Source organism: Theropithecus gelada, chromosome 2 (genome assembly GCF_003255815.1).
Source record: "Theropithecus gelada isolate Dixy chromosome 2, Tgel_1.0, whole genome shotgun sequence".
Classification (NCBI taxonomy): Eukaryota; Metazoa; Chordata; class Mammalia; order Primates; family Cercopithecidae; genus Theropithecus; species Theropithecus gelada.
This window is the reverse complement of record NC_037669.1, coordinates 173,879,867-173,900,903: the sequence shown is the minus strand read 5'-3', so window position 1 is coordinate 173,900,903 and position 21,037 is coordinate 173,879,867. Positions and strand designations below refer to the sequence as shown.

The window sequence follows — 21,037 nt, the reverse complement described above, 5'->3', positions numbered from 1 at the left end:
ATTTCCTCAACTTTTTGCTCACCTTATTTTGAAAATGTGTGTGTATTTGTTTATTTTCCAGCAATTTGACCAATTTAACTTGACATTTTCTGTGGAGGATTTATAATGTTCTAAAGCATACATAATTTGAAAAGTCCAAGCACTATATATTTGTGAGATTTAGTGCAAATATTCTTTGCAAAAAGAAAATCGTTTATTTATTCTCAAAGCACTTTAACTACATAAACTGCTGAAGTTGTAAATACATTTTAAGTGTGTATTTTGAAATAATTTTAGACTTAACATAAAAACTGCAAAAACAGCACGGAATTCCCATATACCCTTCACTCAGCTTCCCTTAATGTTGACATTTGCCATCGCCATGTTACAGTCATCAAAACTGAGAACTAAACATTTAACCAGTGCATTTTAACATGTTTGTCTTATCTCTGGCTGCTCTATGCGAATTTTTATCTTATTTTAACTACCTTTCTCAGAGAATCACTATTAGAGGAACTTTTAGAAAAATATCTATAGTAGAGGAATTAGAGAAATGGTTTTCCATTTTGTACTTCTAGTTAGTTACGGGGCTGAAAGTTCTCTAAAGTATTGTAATATGTCGCTTTGAAAACAGACAGAACTGTAACTTGTCATCTAAAATGAAAGGTTAATCATTATTCGTCAGAAGAAATAGAGACTTCTTGTCAGTACAGGAAGTTCTAACTTCCTTTTGTGGTAGGGTTCCTTGCAGTTTATTTTAGTGCTTTTTTCAAAATAATAAACCTGACAAGCCAAAGTGGTAATTAACTTTAGTCTGATGTATTTTCACTGTTATTACTTTATTTTTGATTTATTTATTTATTTATTTTTTGTTTTTTTGAGACAGAGTCTCACTCTGTTGCCCAGGCTGGAGTGCAGTGGCATGATCTCAGCTCACTGCAACCTCTGCCTCCCGGGTTCAAGTGATTCTCCTCCCTCAGCCTCCTGAGTAACTGGGACTACAGGCGTGCACCACCACACCTGGCTAATTTTTGTGTTTTTAGTAGAGATGGGGTTTCACCATTTTGGTCAGGCTGGTCTCGAACTTCTGACCTCGGGTGATCTACCTGCCTTGGCCTCCCAAAGTGCTGGGATTATAGGCATGAGCCACCACTCCCTGGCCTGTTATTACTTTGTAAGTTTTGTTTTTAACCATTACTAATTGTAGTAAATAAAATGGAGTATTTACAAAGATGCAACCTAAGTGATTAGTAGGAAAAAAAAAGGTATTTGTGGATTTGTGGGCGATTTACCATAATGATTCAAATGACTCTGTTTTATATTTAGTAAAGATGAGGCTACCTGAGGATATTTTGAGTAGCTAAGGCAACCATGGAATAGAAACGGGTTTCTGGGTAGAGATCTGAAAGCCATATCACAAATACTCCCTATGTTATTTAGTTAGTAGGTTAATATTGCACAATTTAAATTAATTACAGTCAGTTAGGTAATTTTGCCATGGCATGTGTTTCTTTCTCTGTCATATGTGTTTACTCAGCAGTTACCAAGACATCACGAGCAAATGAGGTGCATCTCTGGGGACTTCTTTAGCATTAACCCAAATTTCAAACAATAGAGGACAGAAGTGACTTGTAAGCGTTTCTTTTAAAAAATGGATTTAAAAATTCAACAATGAATCATAACTGTGATTATATCTGTACTTGTCTAGGGCTGTAAGCACCAAACCCATGGGCTGTCCCCTGAGGTTTGGAAAGATCTCTTCTCTCCCATCTGAGATGGTGTTCAGGTCCCATGAGTGAGGTGTACAAAAAAAGCAAAGACACCGAAAGTTTCTGTTTTTAAAGTAGCAGGCCTTTGGCTTTTATATATAATCTTTCACTACTGTGACTACTCCCTATATAAAAAAATAACAAACTAAATTTCCACCATCTCATTAGAATGGAAGAAAAACCCATATAGGTACAAGTGTTTGTGTAGCAAATTCTCTAACACTTATTTTACAGATAAGGCCAAAAGTTTTTGTAGAAAGCAAACGTTTTTGGCCTAATCTCACTGGTAAAATAAGTGTTAGAGAATAAGTGGTTTTCTATTTTTATTTTTAGCAATAGAATCCTTTTCTCTAATGAAGCTGTATGCAGAACCCCAGAGAAATAAGATTGCTTTGGTTTTAAGTGGAGAGTCCACCTTGAGCTTTAGCTGCTTGGCCACAGTTCTCCTTTCCCAGCCTCACTCTCGCCCTCTCCTGGTTGTCAAGGAATTGTCAATTCCTGGGTTAGTCCCCTCACACTCTGTACTTAGGGCTGTGGTTCTCAGTTAGAGATTCATCTAGGGTTGCTGTGAAAACAGTTTTGTTACTTAAAAAGATAGACTGTAACAATCCAGATCAGTGCTATTAAGGTGATATTCAGACTGGTGTGTTACTGGTCCATGAGCAGATAAAGACAGAAATTGAGAGTAAGAATTTAGAAATATTTACAGCACTTCAGCATTGCCATGACAGCGTGGGCACATCACCAGTGGAATGGTCTCACTGAACAGGATTTGAACCAAAAGTATCAGTCCATAAAAGACTGGAAATTAAAAAACAGGTAGTTTCAGAAGCACAGCGATGAATATTTTCTTATATAGAACTCTTAAGTTTCCCCCAATGACTGAATAATTCCTGAATGTGCTCAGGATTATTACAACATCACAAATGCTCATCAGTTGATTTTATTTATCAAAGAGCTTTATGAGCAATTTGTTGACCTAAAAGAGTAATGACACAGGTTTCTTTAAAAATAATCCTTTTATCCATTCATCCATTTATTAGGCATTGCATTCAATAAATATTTTTTGCCGACCATTCGCCATTCTGTGGTGAATAATGGAAGCCCAATTCCTGGCCTTCTGTGTTAATCAGCCAATTGTAACATCAAAATCTCCCAGAGCAAACCTATACATTAGATATTGGAATTTCCTGATTATCACATAATAATAATAATAATAATGATAATAATAATATGTGGGGAGTATAGGCTGCTCAGGGGGCATCGAGAAGGAGCACCAGACTTGGGATGTCAGAGGAGGTTCTAAACCTTAAAATAAGTAACTGTTAAAAGCAAATAACCCACAAAATAAATCACTCCTTACAGATTGTGATACATATTTTTTGAGGGCTTATACCATGGTTACACTGTGTCATGCACTATGTGCTCTTCTATGTGTCAGGGACATATTTGTGGATGAAACAGACACAGTCCCTGCCATAGGAGGCTTATAAGCTAGTTCAAGGGAATCAATAAATGGACAAGAGGATTTCCAATGTTGATGAACTCCAGAAGGAAAGAAAACAGAGTGCTGTGGTAAGTATGAGTATGTGGGGGTGAATATGTCACAGAGATTCATCAGAGGAGCCCCCACTTAGGAGAGCACATCTGACCTGAAACCCAAAGGATATGGAGAAGCCAGCGTGAGATTATGGGAAAAGAACAGCAAGCAGGCAGAAAGTGCCAAGGCTTTAAGGCAAGAATATAGTTGGCATGTTCATGGGTACAAGTGGTTTTAGTCTGTTTTGTGCTGCTATGATAGAATAATACAGACTGGGGTATTTATTTATTCATTTCTTTTTAAGAGACAGGGTCTTGTGCTGTTGCTCAGGCTGGAATGCAGTAACACCATGAGGGCTCACTGCAGTCTCAACATCCTGGGCTCAAGCAATCCTCCTGCCTCAGCTTCTTGAAGCTTGCACTACAGGTACACACCACCACACTTGGCTTATTTTTAAGTTTTTTGTAGAGATGGAGTCTTGGTATGTTGTCCAGGGTGGTTTCAAACTCTTGACCTTCAAGCGATCCTCCCGCTTCAGCCTCCCAAGGTGTTAGGAATACAGGTGTAAGCCATCATGCCTGGCAGACTAGGTAATTTATAAAGAACAGTTCTGGAGGCTGGGAAGTCCAAGATCAAGGTGCTAGTAGGCTTGGTGTCTGGTAAGTGTCCAGTCCCTGCTTCCAAGATGGCACCTTGAACACTGCTTTCTCTGGAAGGGAGTCACACTTTTTCTTACATGGCAGAAGAGCAAAGAGAGAGAACTCATTCCTGAAAGCCCTTTGTAAAATGCACTAAACCCACTCATGAGGACAGAGTCATGACTCAGTTATCTCTCAAAGGTCCTACTGTTTTAGTGGAAATTAAATTTCAACATGAATTTTGGAGAGGATAGACATTCAAACCATAGCAGTTGGCATGTTTTTGGGTTCATGTTTCTCTCTAGAAAGCCAACATGGCTGAAGTGTAGGAAGCAAGGGAGAGAGGGGAGGAGGCAAGCTCAGCGCAGTGAAAGTCATGGTTGGAAGCCAAGTCCAATAGCAGGCCACAGGAAGGTTGTAAGCCACAGAGTGGTATGGTCTGATTTACATTTTAAAGCATTCCCTGAGGATGTAGAGGAGCAAGGGTGGAAGCAGAGAGACTGTTGAGGGGGTCGTGGCAGTCATCCAGGCAGGGAAGATGGTGGCTTGGAGTAGGGTGATAGCACTAGGAGTGGAAAGAAGGGAAAGCTAACTAGTTTTGCTGGTGGCTTGAATATGGGAGGTAGAGGAAACAGAGGAGCCAAGAATGTCCCCTGAACTTTTGTCTAGAGCACCAGTGTGGTACCAGGTACCAAGATGGGGAGCACTAGGGGCATTTGGTACTGGGGGTGGGGGTCAAGAGTTCTGTTTAGGGTGAAATTTGGGATGCTCATTAGGCATCCATATGGTGACTTTGTGAATTTAGGAGGTCAGAATGGGGTTAGGGCTGAACATATAAATTTATAATTGCTGATGGTGTGTAAAACCATGGGACTGCAAGAGATCCTTGGGAGAGGGGGCAGATAGAGAAGGGAAGAGGACCAAGGACTGAGCTGCTAGGACACGAGATCATACCAACATCTGGCGAGGTCAAGCAAAGAAAGAGGGAAATTCAACTCAGTAGTTGGAAACTAATGCAGTAGGCGCTGCTTAGTTTGTATCCATAGCAAAGATACTTTACCTTCATTATCCACAGCTCTTCCACATGCAGTCAGTGATTGTAGTGGATATATGTGGGCACTCTGCCCGGAGCCTCCCCCATTCCTTGGGACTGTGTATCCTGGTATTGGCGTCAATCTGCTGTAACAGCTAGATTCTTTATGTCTTTTTTAGAGGACTGCCTCTAAGTGACTTGGAGTCACTACCACAAGAGAAGAGTGCCTGGGGAGTTATGACTGAAGGCTACAGGAACATGAGAGCCAGGCTTTCACTTCTCTCAGTTTAGACAACTCTGAGTACTAATCTACACTGCAGCATTCCTCCATGGACTTAGACTGAAGCTACCCTCCAGAGAGCTTTTGCGTTAGCACCCTTGCCTGACCTCTATTGGGAATGCTTTCTCAATACATTGTCTGCCTTTGGGCAACTTGACTTAACATATGAACTGCCCTTCCTTCCCCCATCTCCCATTTTGTTTTATAGTATAGACATTAGTATAATGTAATCATTTTTGTTAATTTAAAATGGGATTAGGTTAAGCATTTTAAAGCATTCCCAACTTCTCAAAGCTTTTTTTTTTCAGAATATCTCCATTTGAGCAGCCGTTAAATGGAAAGGATTTTGTTTTTTATCCTAAAGGCAATTGTCTGTTTTTGCTGATACTGGTGAATTTGTTTACTGTTTAATTAAGTGAAAGATTTCCAAAGAGTCATCTATATTCAGCCTTCCAGCTCATAGAGTACATGCTGATCTCAAACAGATATAACGATTAGATCATTATTTCCTGTTCACACACTTGGTCAATACAATTACGGAAATTAAGCAAGAGAATAAGACAGGGTGTTTAGCGAGTTCGATAGTGGTAAATGCGATCCCATTCTAGCAGAAGCAGCCTGTGAGCTTTTCTATAGGCTCTCTCGTGCTTGTCATTGTGGCTTCGATTTTTGCTTCTAAAACAGTCTGTAGCTATAGTTTGAGCAGGAATTTGAAGCCAACAGCAGGACAATGTGGCTATGTAGAGTTTTTCTTGTATCTTTGAGGGAAGGGTAAAGTTAGATTCTATTAATTTGAATGGATTTCCATTTATTTTAGAACTTATGGGACATTTTTGTATTTGCATATTAAAAACACTTGCGTCTTTTGCTTTTAAACAGTAACTAAGATCCTCCATTCTTTTTACCTCCCCTTCTCTCCCTTCTCCCTTCTCTTCCTTTCTTTTAGAGTAAAAATAGATGCTAAATCGCTACCTGAACACCTCACAAACATGTTTCAAAATTTGTGAGTGGGTTTTTGTTTGTTTTTTTGCTTGTGGTGGAAACGCATACCTGTAATAGCTTCCTTAACCTTTTAGCAGTTTTCAGTCTGAGCGCGGGCATAGAAAAGGGTCAATAAATATTTGTTGAATGAAAGAGGTGGTGTTATATCCTAGGTGCAATCCTAAAGTGTTAATATTGGACCTTTTATTGTTGTGCTCCTGTGCTGAGAGACTTGGTCTCTGGCTCTTAATTGTAGCCCAATTATTTGTCAAAAATATGACAAATATAATGGGAAAATCATTTTTAAATCCTTAAACTGTCTTTGAGCATTTCACAAAATTAAATTTCACTAGATTCAGTGGAAGTGAAATGCCCATTGGTACATTCCTTTTGCCTCTAAATACTTCTGAAACACTTGGATTTTGACCATAGATTTCACAATACATTGAAGCGTGCTATTATAAGACAATAATGCATACTTTTTCATGCCTGAACAACACATTGAAGTCAAACTGTGGCATTGAAGCCTAGTTGGAAAATTTTACATCCAGTCAAATTAAACCCATAGTACACACTTAATTTTGTATTTGTTATGTAATTGAAAATATGGGCATCTTCAACTTTCTATTTCTATTCTGAAAACTAAAATAATTGCATTAGAAATTGATTAAGAAAAATAAAAGCAAAACAATTGTTCTTTGTCTATTGACATACCCATACTTACCTTTTGAGTGAGGGTAAAGCATGCCCTAAATGTTCCCAATGTCCTTTGAATGATAAATAGTAAATGGTATTCATATTAACATGTTTATTATTGTATTAGAACTGAATCTAGGTGTTCCATGTTTAAATAGATGTTATAAGTGGGTTTTGTCTGTATTAACTGAGAAAATTTTGGTGCACACAACCCAACTAAAATTTTCCCTCTGGTTTAATTTGAAAGGAATGCGATGTTAATTCTGGGGCATTGATGTTTTACAATGCCTGATCAAGACAAAAAGGTGAAGACCACAGAAAAATCAACTGATAAAAAACAGCAAGAAATCACCACCAGGTAACTCCCTACTGAGTGTTCGCTAATTATTAACTCAGGCAGTGGTTACTGAACAGATTTAATGGCCTTTTGAGAAACAGAGAAGACTCTTGACAACTACTATTCAGTTATAGTGTTTACTGAAACGTTTGGTCATTTCTAGCATTCTAAAGAAAATGTTTAGTGTGTGTATACGTTCCAGTTGATAAAAGCAGGCCTCCAAGTGGCAATGCCATCAGTGAGTAACACAATCTTGTTCACCTGGAGCCTTCTGTGGGTTCACATTGTGTTATTCTTTCTCCTAGGGACTATTCAGATCTCAAAAGACTTCGGTGCCTTTTGAACGTCCAATCAAGCAAACAACAGGTAGTGTTTACAAAGAAGGTTCATGTGGTAATAAAAGAAAACTCATATGTTTCCAAAGGACTCCATTTAACATCTCTATGAACGATATGTCTGCTTTTCTTTGCTCATTCACATTTTTGCTCTTTCTTCATCTGGCTGTTTCTCTGACACCTGATTCAGGCTCTGCCAAGACTTAGCATCCACATTCTTCTCTCAGGCCAGGCCCTGCTTTAGCCTATGCTTGTCACCCTGTGTCCTACTTAGCAAACCCTTTCCTCTTCGGTCTGTAAACAGACTGCATACTCTTTTACTGAATGGCCAACATTTGGCTTTCCAAGCTTTAGGGAAACTGTTTTTTTCAAAGCACTTTCTACCACATTTTTCTCCTCCTCCCCCCTCACTCTTTCCAATCTTGCCCCCTTGCTACAGTACCATTCTTGAGGCTTGCTGCACAATGTACCTCATCAAAAAGAGGGGCAAGGAGTGAATTTTGACTATTTTTATAGTAGCATTGTAACGTTTTTATTAGAGAAAAAGTGGTACTTCTGCTTGAATTTATCTCCAAACTTTTCATTTTGGTTTTGCACCTGTGAGACTTTGGAAAATCGTGAGATTAGAGGCCATCAAGGGAGGCTTGGGGAACAACATAGCAATGCTAATAATAATGAAAATAGCAGACACTTATTTAGCACCTTAACTCGTAAATGACAGGGATGGGACCTGAACCTTGGTAGTTTGGCTCTAAAGTCTACATTGTTCTTGCTTAAGTAAATTTGTTTAAGAGCTCATGTGTTTGGTAATCCAACCCTGATAATTTTTGTTATATCGACCACATTTACACAAGAACTACAGCATTTTTATCTGTTTATACTGGAAAATGATTTGATGGCATATAAAAGCCAAATAATGATAGTTTATATTTAGGGAACACTTTCTATGTGCCCACTGCTTTACCTGCATTACCCCGCTTAATAATTACAACTCCCATTTTTACAGATAAGGAAACAGGCACGAAGAAATCAAGTGACTTTCCCAAGATCATACAGCATCCTAATTGGTGAAGTCTAGTTCTGAACCCAGATACCCCATCTTTGCTGTGTATGCTTCTAACTACTGAGATACCTGTTAAATGACTTGCAAAATTAAGTCCCTCCTTTCTTAAAAGAGGCAAGCAAGATGGCTAGGCATACAGTTTTGAGTGTAGTGCCCATTCTTTCCCACTGTACGTCCTGTGATGTAAACATAATATCAAAGACTTCTACTTTTTGCTTTTACTATTTCCTTCTCCTAAATTTCTTTCTTATAAAAATCTCACCCATTTCCAAGACCCAACTCTAATGATACTACCTCCTTGTAGCTTCCATTCTAGAAGTGATCTCTGTCTTCCCAAGGCTCCTTCTTTTAATGCTGTAGCATTATTTTCTCCTGTGCTTTGGAAACTCTTGTTTACATGTCTTATTTCCTGACAGATCATGTATGTCCTAATGCCAGCAACTTTGACTTTTGCCTCTCATTCACTCTATATGATGAGTTCTTGGCCAGATTTTGCTAAATCGAATTGTGACTTGAGAATTGGGTCACCACATGAGTATGTATAACCTCCTGACCAGGGCAAACAAAAACATAAACAAAAAGCAATGTGTTTTTCTGGCTCTAATTTTCCAACTTTGAAGTTTATGCTGACTAGATCTCTTATATGCCCTTTCAACACTGCTTGCTTGATAACACCTGGCAGGCTTAAAGTTAATTTAGTGATTTTTTTCCCCCTTTAACCAATTTTCAAATTTGCAATCTGTTGTGGGACAACTTTACATGGCATATATTTTTGTAAAATCTTTTACATGTACAAAAATGTATATTTGTAATACTTGAGTTATTCAGAAAGTAGATGGTGCAAAAAAAAAAATAAAAATACTGTCAATTAAATGAAGGTCCTTAGGTTTACAAAATTAATGCTTAATTGTGTTTATAAAAGTTTCATTGATTTGTAATTTTGAAATAAGAAATGTTACCCTCTTCTCCTTTTGGTAAAATACGTGGAGACATTTATAGGAGAGGGAAGACACTGGAGAAAATAACTAAAGTTACAGTTATTTATACTTTGCTTATTCCGGAAAGAGCCATTAGGAGCTTATAAAGAGACAGAAAGTATGATAGGTTGTCATACGTTAAAACCAGGGCGCAAAATAAGAGAAAAACAAGTGTTGGGAGCAAACTAGAGTTGGGGTCAAGCAGAAATGCTCAACAAAATATACACGTGGGCAATATATTTGGCTCTGAGATTTTCAGTACTCAATTTGAAAAGTGAAACCTGTGATTAAGGCCCACTCAGCTGCATTTCTGCCCTAACAAGTTGTGGCCTGTTTTTCGCAAATGAACCAGGCTGGCCAAATTCAAGTTACAGAAGAAATCCACTTTGTGGGTAGAGAGTGCAGAGAATTGAATGCCCGTCCTCTGAATCTCTAACAAGCCAGGCTGCTCCCACCATTGGTCCATTGTGTTCCAGTGTTCTACCTTTGTTCTTTGTCCTGACCTACACTCCGTGTATCTCTGCCTATCTCTAGGACAGTCTCATAATGTGACAGATCTGGAGACAGAGACACACAGAGGCAGAAACGCCTCCTTCAAGATAAGCAGGGTTAGAATAATCATAATCCAGGAAAACCCAATAACTCAAGAAAAAGAACTGCCCCAGGATTGCTGAGGCAAAGTGAAACTACAACGCTGATTGGAGATGTCACCAGAGGTTTTCACAAATCTTGAAGCAACCTGCTAAGATCTGGAATTCAGATTCTTTTCTTCCTCCACATTTAGAGCCATAGGAAGCTACGGAATTTATTTGCAATTTAAAAAAAAAGATGGAATAAAGAAAAAAATTAATGTGTTGTGGGCTTATTAATTATCTTGAAATGAAGGAGGTTTCGATAGATGCTGTAGAAAGAAAACGTATACGGCATGGTGGTGGTGGTTATGTTTTGAGAGAGCGGGAGTAGGGACAGATAATTATGGCATGAGGCAAGACACCATCCTGGTTGAATGGTGCATGCAGCGAGGATATAGCTTTTGAGGAATAGGAAGCCAGTTTTAGCTTGAATGACAGGGAAGGAGGTGGTTCCTAAAAAATAGGCTGGTTTTCCCATCGGTGGAATTGATGGAAAGGGCATTCTAGGTTAAGTGAGTAAAATAATCAAATATCCGAAGGAAGGAAAATGACAAGCATTTAAGTAAAAGGGTGACTAGACATTTCTATTGGATAAATAAAGCTGGAAGACACCGTGCAGTGTCTGAAAGCCCATCTATGAATTCTGGACTTGATTCCATAAGCAACAGAGAACGTTGAAGTTTGCAAGCAGAAGTGACACGACATTCTTGACATTGTGGTTCATGGACTGCAACCCCCTCCCATGACCCATGGGACTGTAAGCTCCTTGAAGACAGAGGCCATGACTGTTCTACTTACTGTATATATACGGTGTCTCACACGACATCTGGTGTATGATGTGTCTGCAACACCTACAGTGAATTAATGGATGAACTTATCTGGAGGTGGTTTAGCAGATGAATTAGTTTGGCGAAGAGGCGGGGAACAAAGTGAGCATTCGTTCCATAGCTTCACATTTGAATACCTACAATATGCCCAGCTCTGTGAGAAGTGCTAAGAACACAAAGATTAATAGATGTGATGCTGCCCTCAGGGTGGCCAAATTCAAGGGGAAAGGATGTTGTGTAAGCTATACATTCTACGAGCCCGAGATGTTTTGAAAGAGAGGTAAGCATGGTGTTGCCACCAGGCAAGGAGTGAACACCTCTATCCAGGAAGGCTTGGGCAAGTGCTTGCCAGGAGGGTAAGTCACACCCTGACCCAAGCTCAGGAGTAACAGGCTGCAGATGCCCAGGTGTGGAAAGACCAGACACACAGAAGATAGACAAATTGGGGACCCAAGAGAAAAGGCTCTGGGTTTTGAACTGGATTCTGAATGTACATTTCTTTCATATGAAGTGCTGCTTGCTTCAAGGTGCCTACTATTAAGTTCCTGGTCTTTGCAACTATTGATGCCAAATCCATCTCTCCACCCGTTCTCCAAGAGTTGATTTCTGATACAGGCCGCCCGCTCTGCTGCAAAGGGAATGGCAGCAAGCTGCGGCAGCTTTCCACTCCTCCCTTGGAGTCACCTGGGCTTGCTTTCTCTGTGCTGGCTAATTTGTCTCTTGCAAACTTTTCTAGGAGTTGTGCTAATGGTAAGGGGGTTTAGAATCTCTTGGGCCTGGAAAACCTCCTCCTTTTTTTGCCATGTATCATGATATTTTGGGTATAACATGGGAAAATTTGCTCGTGCTGTTACTTCATGTTAGATATCATTTGGATTAATAGTTGATATTCAGAAATCACCTAATTTGTAATGACAAATTTTATTCATTTAGCAAAATTCATCTGTATAATAGGAATAATTATGAGGATTAAAAGAGTATGTACAAAGCAATTAGAACTATGCTTGACACATAGCAAGTGTTTTATAAATTACTGTTTATAATTACTCATGCAATTTTCATAACTCTTGAGTTATATACTATTATTATTTCGATTTTAATGATACAGAAACTGATGCACAGAGAGATTGAGTAAATTTTCTAAGATTATGCAGCTAGTTAATGGGAGATTTAAACTCATAGAATCTGGCCAGGGAATTTGTTCTCTTAACCATTAAGCATTGCTGGCTCAGCCTATTGTCTTTTGGTGGTTGTAGATTGGCTGACTGAATTGAGATAGAAAAGTAGTTTTACAGGATGGAAGATTTATTATTAACACTTTGAAAATTTGACTGTGGCTGGCAAATGATAAAAAAGGATTTTAGTTTTGTTAACTATTAAACAATGTCTTTATTATAATCCATTTTTCTGTAAGCTGACCTTATAAAAAGTCAGGCATATTCACTTTGAATAAAGAAATGATTTTTTTTGTTTGTTTTTATTTTTTGAGACAGAGTTTCACTTTTGTTGCCCAGGCTGGAGTGCAATGGCGCGATCTTGGCTCATTGCAACCTCTGCCTCCTGGGTTCAAGTGATTCTCCTGCGTCAGTCTCTCGAGTAGCTGGGATTACAGGCATGTGCCACCATACCTCGCTAATTTAGTATTTTTAGTAGAGGCAGGGTTTCTCCATGTTGGTCAGGCTGGTCTTGAACTCTTGACCTTGGTGATCCACCTGCCTCGGCCTCCCAAAGTGCTGGGATTACAGGTGTGAGCCACTACGTCTGGCCGGAAATGATGTCTTCATGCTGATTTACATTAAATACTTCAATGAAATAAGACAACAAGTGCAACATATTATAACTTTGTTTGGTAATATATGGAATATATATGGAATAATTTACTGAAAAAGGATTTTTTTGTTTTGTTATACTCTGCTTACCTCATCTGTAATAATTTAGCTAATTATAGAACGTCCTTCATTTGTACTTTGGAAAAAATAGGATATTTGTCTATACCATGCTCAACTTTATTATGGTATCAGAAACAAATCTCAGGGTTATCCCAATTATAGACAAATATTGGTAAGTGAAACTATTTGAATACTGACAACCTGATAATTTATTATTGCAAGTGGAAGCATAGTCAAGATGTTGTAGTTACATTTTTACTTACGGTAAATTTGATAATATATTTTAATGTATTTTATAAATATGATTGAGTAATCAGGATGTTCAGACTGATTAAAAGTGATAGAATCTTCTTTATTGTTATATCCCTAACACCAGGAAAATAGTTTGTACACCTGGTAAATATTGAAGAATGAATGAATGTAAGATGACTCATTCTCAATTTGGGCACCCTGCTCTATATCAGAGTGTTCTACCTGGATCCAGGAGCTGTCTAGTCAGCTTGCACATTTGAATCACATGAGAAACTTCAAAACCTCCTGATGCCCAGGTGTCACCCCAGACCCGTATCTGTTTTAGGTGCTGGGGTAATAGCACTGAACAAAAACAGGCAAGTTCCTGCTTGTGTTGAGGTGACATTACAATCAAGGGAGACTAAAAGTACAGAAATAACTGTCAGATATGATAAGTGGTGTTACAAGCTTTGAAGAAAAATAAAACAGTGTAAGGTAGATGTTCAAGTCAAAGATACTTGATTTGAATCTTGTAAAACCCTTACATTTGAAAGGGTTGTTATCTTAATTATTGGCCTGGGAAAAAACTCATTCTCCTCATCCTCCCCATATTTTGTTACTTTCTTTATCCCGTGTTGAATTGTGATCCTCATGTACTCTATGCTTCTATTTCTGTAGCTTCCAGCCATTAACTTCAATAGTGCCCAAAATAGCATGACCAAGTCTGAGCCCGCCATCAGGGCGGGTGGACACAGAGCTCGGGGTCAGTGGCATGAGTCCACAGAAGCTGTTGAACTTGAAAATTTTAGGTAAGAAATCCAGCATCTCCTTCGTCTTCAACAACTTATTCTACTTAGCTCACAGTTTTATTTAAGTTTATCCCAGGAGCTAAAATTAAAAACCCGCTTTAGTAGTTACCATAGAGATTCTTAATTTAATATTTTTAGTTAGTGCTTAAACCATTCCCAGAAATAATATGTAAATAACAGATTTAATGGGTACAGGTGGAACTGACCTGGGAGATTTAGGACACTATGCTGACATGCGTTTGGCATTGCTCAACAAGGAAGTGGTTCCAGATTATTGACCTGGTTAGGCTTATCCCAATCTTTGTCTGTCTAGATCTTGCCAGTAATGAGACGGCATAAAAGGAGCCGTTGCTGGGAACAGATGTGGTGGTTAAAGTATGTGGTTGTCAAAACAACTGAGGTTTTCGGTTGAAGGGGTTGCGGCACACCTCTAACATTGAAAGTGTCAGGTAATGTTCATCTCTGTGGCCACGCAGACCCCTGCAAAGCTCCACGTTCTTGTGGGCCACTCCCCTCTCGGGAGCTGGTTCTCTCAGTTTTACAGTGTGCTTGGGTCATTTGGCACTAAGTACCATGTAAATAGTGAGCGGCATGAAATATCAATATGAATATTCTAGAAGGATCGTTTGTTTATTTGGCCTAGATTTTGTTTTTGTTTCCCTGTCATCTTATGACAATGAATTTAATAGTATGGGAAAGTTACATGACATTTCATGGGTTCATATTTTAGAAACATATTTTTAGTGAGGAGCACTTAACTACTTAAAAAATTGTCATATGGTGAGTACCAGTGCCCGTGTACTAAGAAACCATTACAGCCTTCAGGTGACTAGGATGGGGACATGCTGTCCAATGGCATCTGAAAGACTCAGAAGGCAGAACATTACACATGGCAACATAAGGTTATACTCATTTCCTCTGAGGTTGTATGTTCATGGAATTCCAGCTTATTTGTCCTAGATCTTTTTTTTTTTTTTTTTTTTTTGAGACGGAGTCTCGCTCTGTCGCCCAGGCTGGAGTGCAGTGGCGCGATCTCGGCTCACTGCAAGCTCCACCTCCCGGGTTCACGCCATTCTCCCGCCTCAGCCTCCGAGTAGCTGGGACTACAGGCGCCCGCCACCACGCCCGGCTAGTTTTTTGTATTTTTAGTAGAGACGGGGTTTCACCATGTTAGCCAGGATGGTCTCGATCTCCTGACCTCGTGATCCACCCGCCTCGGCCTCCCAAAGTGCTGGGATTACAGGCTTGAGCCACCGCGCCCGGCCTGTCCTAGATCTTAAAATTAGTTTTATTTAATTACGTGGAAAAATATCATATCGTGTATTTGGTAGCAATATGACCATTTTGTTTATTATCCCTTATCCTTTTCCAGTTTTAAAATAGAATGTTTTAGAGGTATTCTTAACCTCTTTGGTGAGCTGTAAGATCAGCAAAAAGAAGCTGAAGCTGGAATATCTTAGAATTTTGTTAAACACACACACAAAAACCATATAAACAATCAACAGTGACAGTCAACATGGCTGAAGGTGTATAAACTGTGTTTAATAAACTCTTCTTATCTAGAAGGAATTATAAATGATGACCACTGGTGTTGATAGTGAGATCAGTCAGTGGGATCGAGGGTATGTGGAAAAGTGGAGAGGGAATTCTTCTCTTCCTGTTACACAGTTGTCTAAATAATGTGCCCCAATCATTCTTTCTCTCCATTTACCCTTTTCTTCCTCCAACCAATTTTAGCTGTTAGTGTTTATAGGGAATAATTTAATGGATATGGTAAAGGAAATACATACACTTGATTATATTTTATTTTTAACCTTATAATTGAATTTCTAGTTCCTATTTTAACCATTGATAGTTGCTTTTAGTAACATGTTAAATGCAAGTCTCCTTCAATATTTGCCTGAATCCTCATTAGTATACTGGTTAGTAATAATAAAAACATTACCTGAATATAGATGATCTTTGTCTGCATTGGCAACTTTGAGACAGCCTGATCTCTGTAACAAAATCCTTTTCTGTTTGTTTCGTCTCAGTATAAACTACAAGAATGAGAGAAATTTCAGCAAACATCCTCAGCATAAACTATTTCAGGAGATCTTTACCGCCTTGGTGAAAAATAGACTCATATGCAGGTAAGATTGTTCCTGGAAAACAGGCTTTTACTCAAGAGTGGCATATGTCACCTATCTTGTCTCTAGAACATGATTTGAAACATTTCCAGGATTGAACATGTCATTAAAGGAGAGAAGGAGGCGAATGAGTAGGCATTACAGATGATCTTATTAAAATCACTGATGAGGTACTGAATTTAGCTGAATTTGATGACAGATAAGGAAAAATGGGAAAACACTCAAGTTATGTTTCCTTTATTTTCTTTGAGTTTGGATACTGAAGGAGGAGTTTATTGTGTGGGATCTTATGAAAGAGACACTGGACAACACTGCGGACAACATTCTCATGGTGCACTTTTGCAGTGATTTAATGACTGATTAAATGGACTGCGCAAGCCTTGACCTTGAGGAAAGAAAGGATGAGTCTGTAACAACCAGCCACAGCCTCATAAAGATGTTTCTTCTTTCTTTCTTTGCCTTGTTGACACGGGTGCAGTGTTGGGACTGTAGAGAAAGGATTAGTTAACAAGGCCTCTCGATTCTGTCTCACAAATATCAGGGGTTTTCAGGGAGCCATTGATTGTTGCTGGATTGCAGTCAGGTCTGAATTTTCTGTCCATTCTGAGCTGCTTCATAGAAAAACTGGGTATGCTGCTGCCAGATGCGAAGGAGGCTCCTAAGAGTCTGTCATGATAGGGTCCTGTCTTTTGCTCTTTTCAGGAGGCCCATACTCTTCCCACATGCGTCAGCTGAAAAATGCTATAAAGAATCTTAAGTCTTCCTTGTCACTTTGTGACTTGATTGAGATATGTGAATTCCATCCCAGTGAAAATGGAAAAACATTATTTCTATTGTGAAAAATAAAAATAGGAGTATTAATAATTTAATGCCTTGATCAAAATAAAACTGACTTGGCCCAGTGCAATAGCTTATTTTAAGTAGAGCAGCATTCTGATGGGTCCTCCATGACGAGTCAGCTACTCGATACATGCTTAATTGATGGCCTCATGTCTCCATCTTTTGGATGGGGTCATTTAGCATTATGTATTTAAGTATTGGACTTAAATGACTGTCCAATACATTAGTTTTCCTTAAAACAATACAGAATTGAGACTGCATCTGTCACATCTTTGTACTTAATTTAAGCAGAGGATTATTAGACTGGCTCGAATGATACAAGAAGCCTAAAATCTTTACCAAAGTTATGTAATTGGGTCAGTGTTCAGTTCTCGATTACACACTCAAAGATTGTTCAAAGATTAATGAACACTGCAAATAACCTGAAGTTATATATATATATATATCAACTGTTTTTTGCTTAGATTGAATGGAGTGAAACAATGGTGGTAGCAGAATCATTATGCATAAAACGGTATTAGGAAATAAAGTTCTTTTTTTTTTCTAAAGCCAGCTCACATGGACTCTTCAAGGGATGCCCAGTAGACTATTTATTGGGTCAATACTTTGGGGGAAGGCACTAGATGCAGAAATTGTTAGGGAAAATAACTGGGCACTGGTTGGCATCAACTAATTGAAAAAGATCTCAACAATTCTAAAGTTGAGAAATCTCTTTTCAGGGTGTTTTAAAATTCTTAGTAATTGAAGGGGCATCTCAGGCTGGATGAAGTTACTGGCTGGTAACACGAGCAGTCCCTGGAAGTCTTCAACCTAGGAAGAGATAATTGTAGATCTCTTTGCTTTCATAGTACGAGATGGAATTTAGGAATGTCGAACATCAAGGGCATCCTTTAATGTCATCCTGTGGCTGCTGACAGCTTGCTATGTTCAGTTCTATTCTAAAAGCATTGGGTAAAAGATGGCTTAAATATAAAGGTTTTCCATTGTGCCTCACCCCATATAACCTTGCTAAAATAGCCGGGATCATCCGTCCTTTTTTTCCTTCCCCTCTAACTTTAGACTTATAGAAGAATTACACCTCAGGACCTTTTCTGATATGACTTGTTATCCCCTTTGTTTGCAAACAACAGATTTAGTGTTGGGTTGAAGGTTTAGATTCAATTTGATAAACAAACTGGTAAGCATCTACTATATGTAAGGAAGGGATTAAGTAAGTGGTACAGAAGGGTGAAATTTAAAAAATTAACAGGACATATGGTCCTTTTCTCCCTGGGAACTCAAATACTACTCTGATCAGCAAGACAATTGCCCAATAAAGGAAAATGTACTAAATATATACAATTTGTATTAACGCAACTAACTAAAGGCTGCATGAGATTGGGGGTGGGTGGGAATTTGGGTCCTTGGTCCAATTATGGTTGTAGATAAGACTATAGATAAGACATTCAGCATGTTATGCTACTCAATTTTGCCCTGAAAAATATGACTTACTGGGAATTTAGTCTCATTTGTGAAGTGTGACCCCTTTCAACTCACTTCTCAATGCCTACCCAATTGGTGGTAATGTTGCTCTTGTATTTTACTCACCCCAACTCTAGCCTTTCCCTAAATCATACTTGTGGACACCTCCTTTCTGTGTTCTTTTCTGTGATTTGTGATTACTCCCCCATTCTCAGAATGAAACTGCCAGATGGCATCTGAAACTGGAAAAGACTTGTTAATCCAGAGTCAGACAAGGTAACACTGCAAATACCTCACAGTAAATCTCAAAGGACAAGGGAAAGTGTCATCCCTGAGCATGGGGTTACTCCTAGTTACACAATGGTAACTAATCTTTTTAAAAAAATCCTTGTATAATAGTATTTATTTATAATATACTGCTATATAATATTTTACATATTTATGGGGTACATGTGGTATTTTGTTACATACATAGAATGTGTAATGATCAAGTCAGGGTATTTGAGGTGCCCATCACGTTGAGGATTTGTCATTTCTATGTGTTGAGAACTCTCTTCTAGCTACTTTGAAATAGACAATACGTTGTTGTTAATTATAGTCACGCTACTCTGCTGTCAAATGATGGAACTCATACCTTTCGTTTAACAATACATTTGTACCCGTTAACCTACCTCTTTATCCCCCCTTGCACTCACCCACCCTTCCTGGACTCTGGTATCTCTTATTCTACTCTCTATCTTTATGAGACTGGCTTTTTTTAAAGCTCCCATATATGAGTGAGACCACACAATATTTGTTTTTCTATACCTGGGTTATTTCACTTAACATAATGCCTTCCAGTTCCATCCATGTTGCTATAAATTATGTGATTTTTTCTCTTTTTTATGGCCAAATAATGTTTCATTTTGTGTGTATACTACATTTAAAAAAATTCATTTGTTTGTTGGTGGACACTAAGGTTGAATCCGTATCTTTGCTTTTGTGAACAGTGCTGCAATAAACACATGAGTGCAAGTATCCCTTTGTTATACTGACTTTTTTTTTTCTTTGGATAGATACCCAGGAGCAGAACTGCTGGATCATATGGTTCTATTTTTATTTTTTTGAGAAATCATCATAAAGTTCTCCACACCAGTTGCACTAATTTGCATTCCCACAAACAGTGTATGAGTTCCCTCTTCTCCACATCCTCACCTGTTAGTTTTTTGTCTTTTAATCATAGCTATTCTAACTGGGGTAAGATGATATCTCATTGTAATTTTGATTTGCATTTCTCTGATAATTAGTGATGCTGAACTTTTCTTCATGTACTTGTTGGCTATTTGTATGTCTTCTTTTGAGAGTTGTCAATTCATGTCCTTTGCCCACTTATTTTATTTTATTTTACTTTAAGTTCTAATATACATGTTCAGAAAGTGCAGGTTTGTTACATAGGTATACATGTACCATAGTGGTTTGCTGCACCTATCCATCTGTCATCTAGGTTTTAAGCCCCACATGCATTAGGTGTTTGTCCTAATGCTCTCCCTCCTTTTGCCACCCACCCCCAAATAGGCCCTAGTGGGTGATGTTCCCCTCCCTGTGTCCATGTGTTCTCATTGTTCAACTTCCACGTATGAGTGAGAACATGCGGTGTTTGGTTTTCTGTTCCTGTGTTAGTTTGCTGAGAACGATGGCTTCCAGCTTCATCTATGTCTCTGCAAAGGACATGAACTCATTCTTTTTTATGGCTGCATAGTATTCCATGGTGTATATGTGCCACATCTTCTTTATGCAGTCTATCATTGATAAGCATTTGGGTTGGTTCCAAGGCTTTGCTACTGAATATAGTGCTGCAATAAACATACGTGTGCATGTGTCTTTATAGCAGCATGATTTATAATCCCTTGGGTATATACCCAGTAATGGGATTGCTGGGTCAAATGGTATATCTGGTTCTAGGTCCTTGAGGAATTACCATGCTGTCTTCCACAATGGTTGAACTAATTTACACTCCCACCAACAGTGTAATAGTGTTCCTGTTTCTCCACAACCTCATCAGCATCTGTTGTTTCCTGACTTTTTAATAATTACCATTCTAATTGACATGAGATGGTATCTCATTGTGGTTTTTTTTTTGAGATGGAGTCCTGCTCTGTGGCCCAGGCTGGAGTGCAGTGGCCTGATCTCGGCTCACTGCAACCTCCGCCTTCTGGGTTCAAGAGATTATCCCGCCTTAGCCTCCCAAGTAGCTGGGACAACAGGTGTGCACCATCACACCCGGCTAGTTTTTGTATTTTTAGTAGAGTCAGGATTTCATCATATTGGCCAGGCTGGTCTTGAACTCCTGACTTCGTGATCCTCCCACCTCAGCCTCCCAAAGTGCTGGGATTACAGGCATGAGCCACCATGCCCAACCCTCATTGTGGTTTTGATTTGCATTTTTCTAATGACTAGTGATGATGAGCTCCTTTTCGTATGTTTGTTGGCTGCATAAGTGTCTTCTTTTGAGAAGTGTCTGCTCATATCCTTCACCCACTTTTTGATAGGGTTGTTTTTTTCTTGTAAATTTGTTTAAATTTCTTGTAGATTGTGGATATTAGACCTTTGTC

At 38.7% G+C, this 21,037-nt stretch overlaps 1 protein-coding gene across 2 annotated transcripts in view; it reads left to right on the top strand.

Annotated features, from left to right (window-relative positions):
- Positions 1–21,037, top strand: part of NEK10 (NIMA related kinase 10) — a 263,478-nt gene that overhangs the window by 10,901 nt on the left and 231,540 nt on the right. For both annotated transcript variants that reach the window (XM_025376245.1, XM_025376246.1), the window contains exons 3-6: positions 7,164–7,274; positions 7,559–7,619; positions 13,886–14,016; positions 16,050–16,148. In XM_025376245.1, coding sequence (XP_025232030.1) covers positions 7,201–7,274; positions 7,559–7,619; positions 13,886–14,016; positions 16,050–16,148 — 365 coding nt within the window. In that variant the 5' untranslated portion in view covers positions 7,164–7,200. The remainder of the gene's footprint in view (positions 1–7,163; positions 7,275–7,558; positions 7,620–13,885; positions 14,017–16,049; positions 16,149–21,037) is intronic.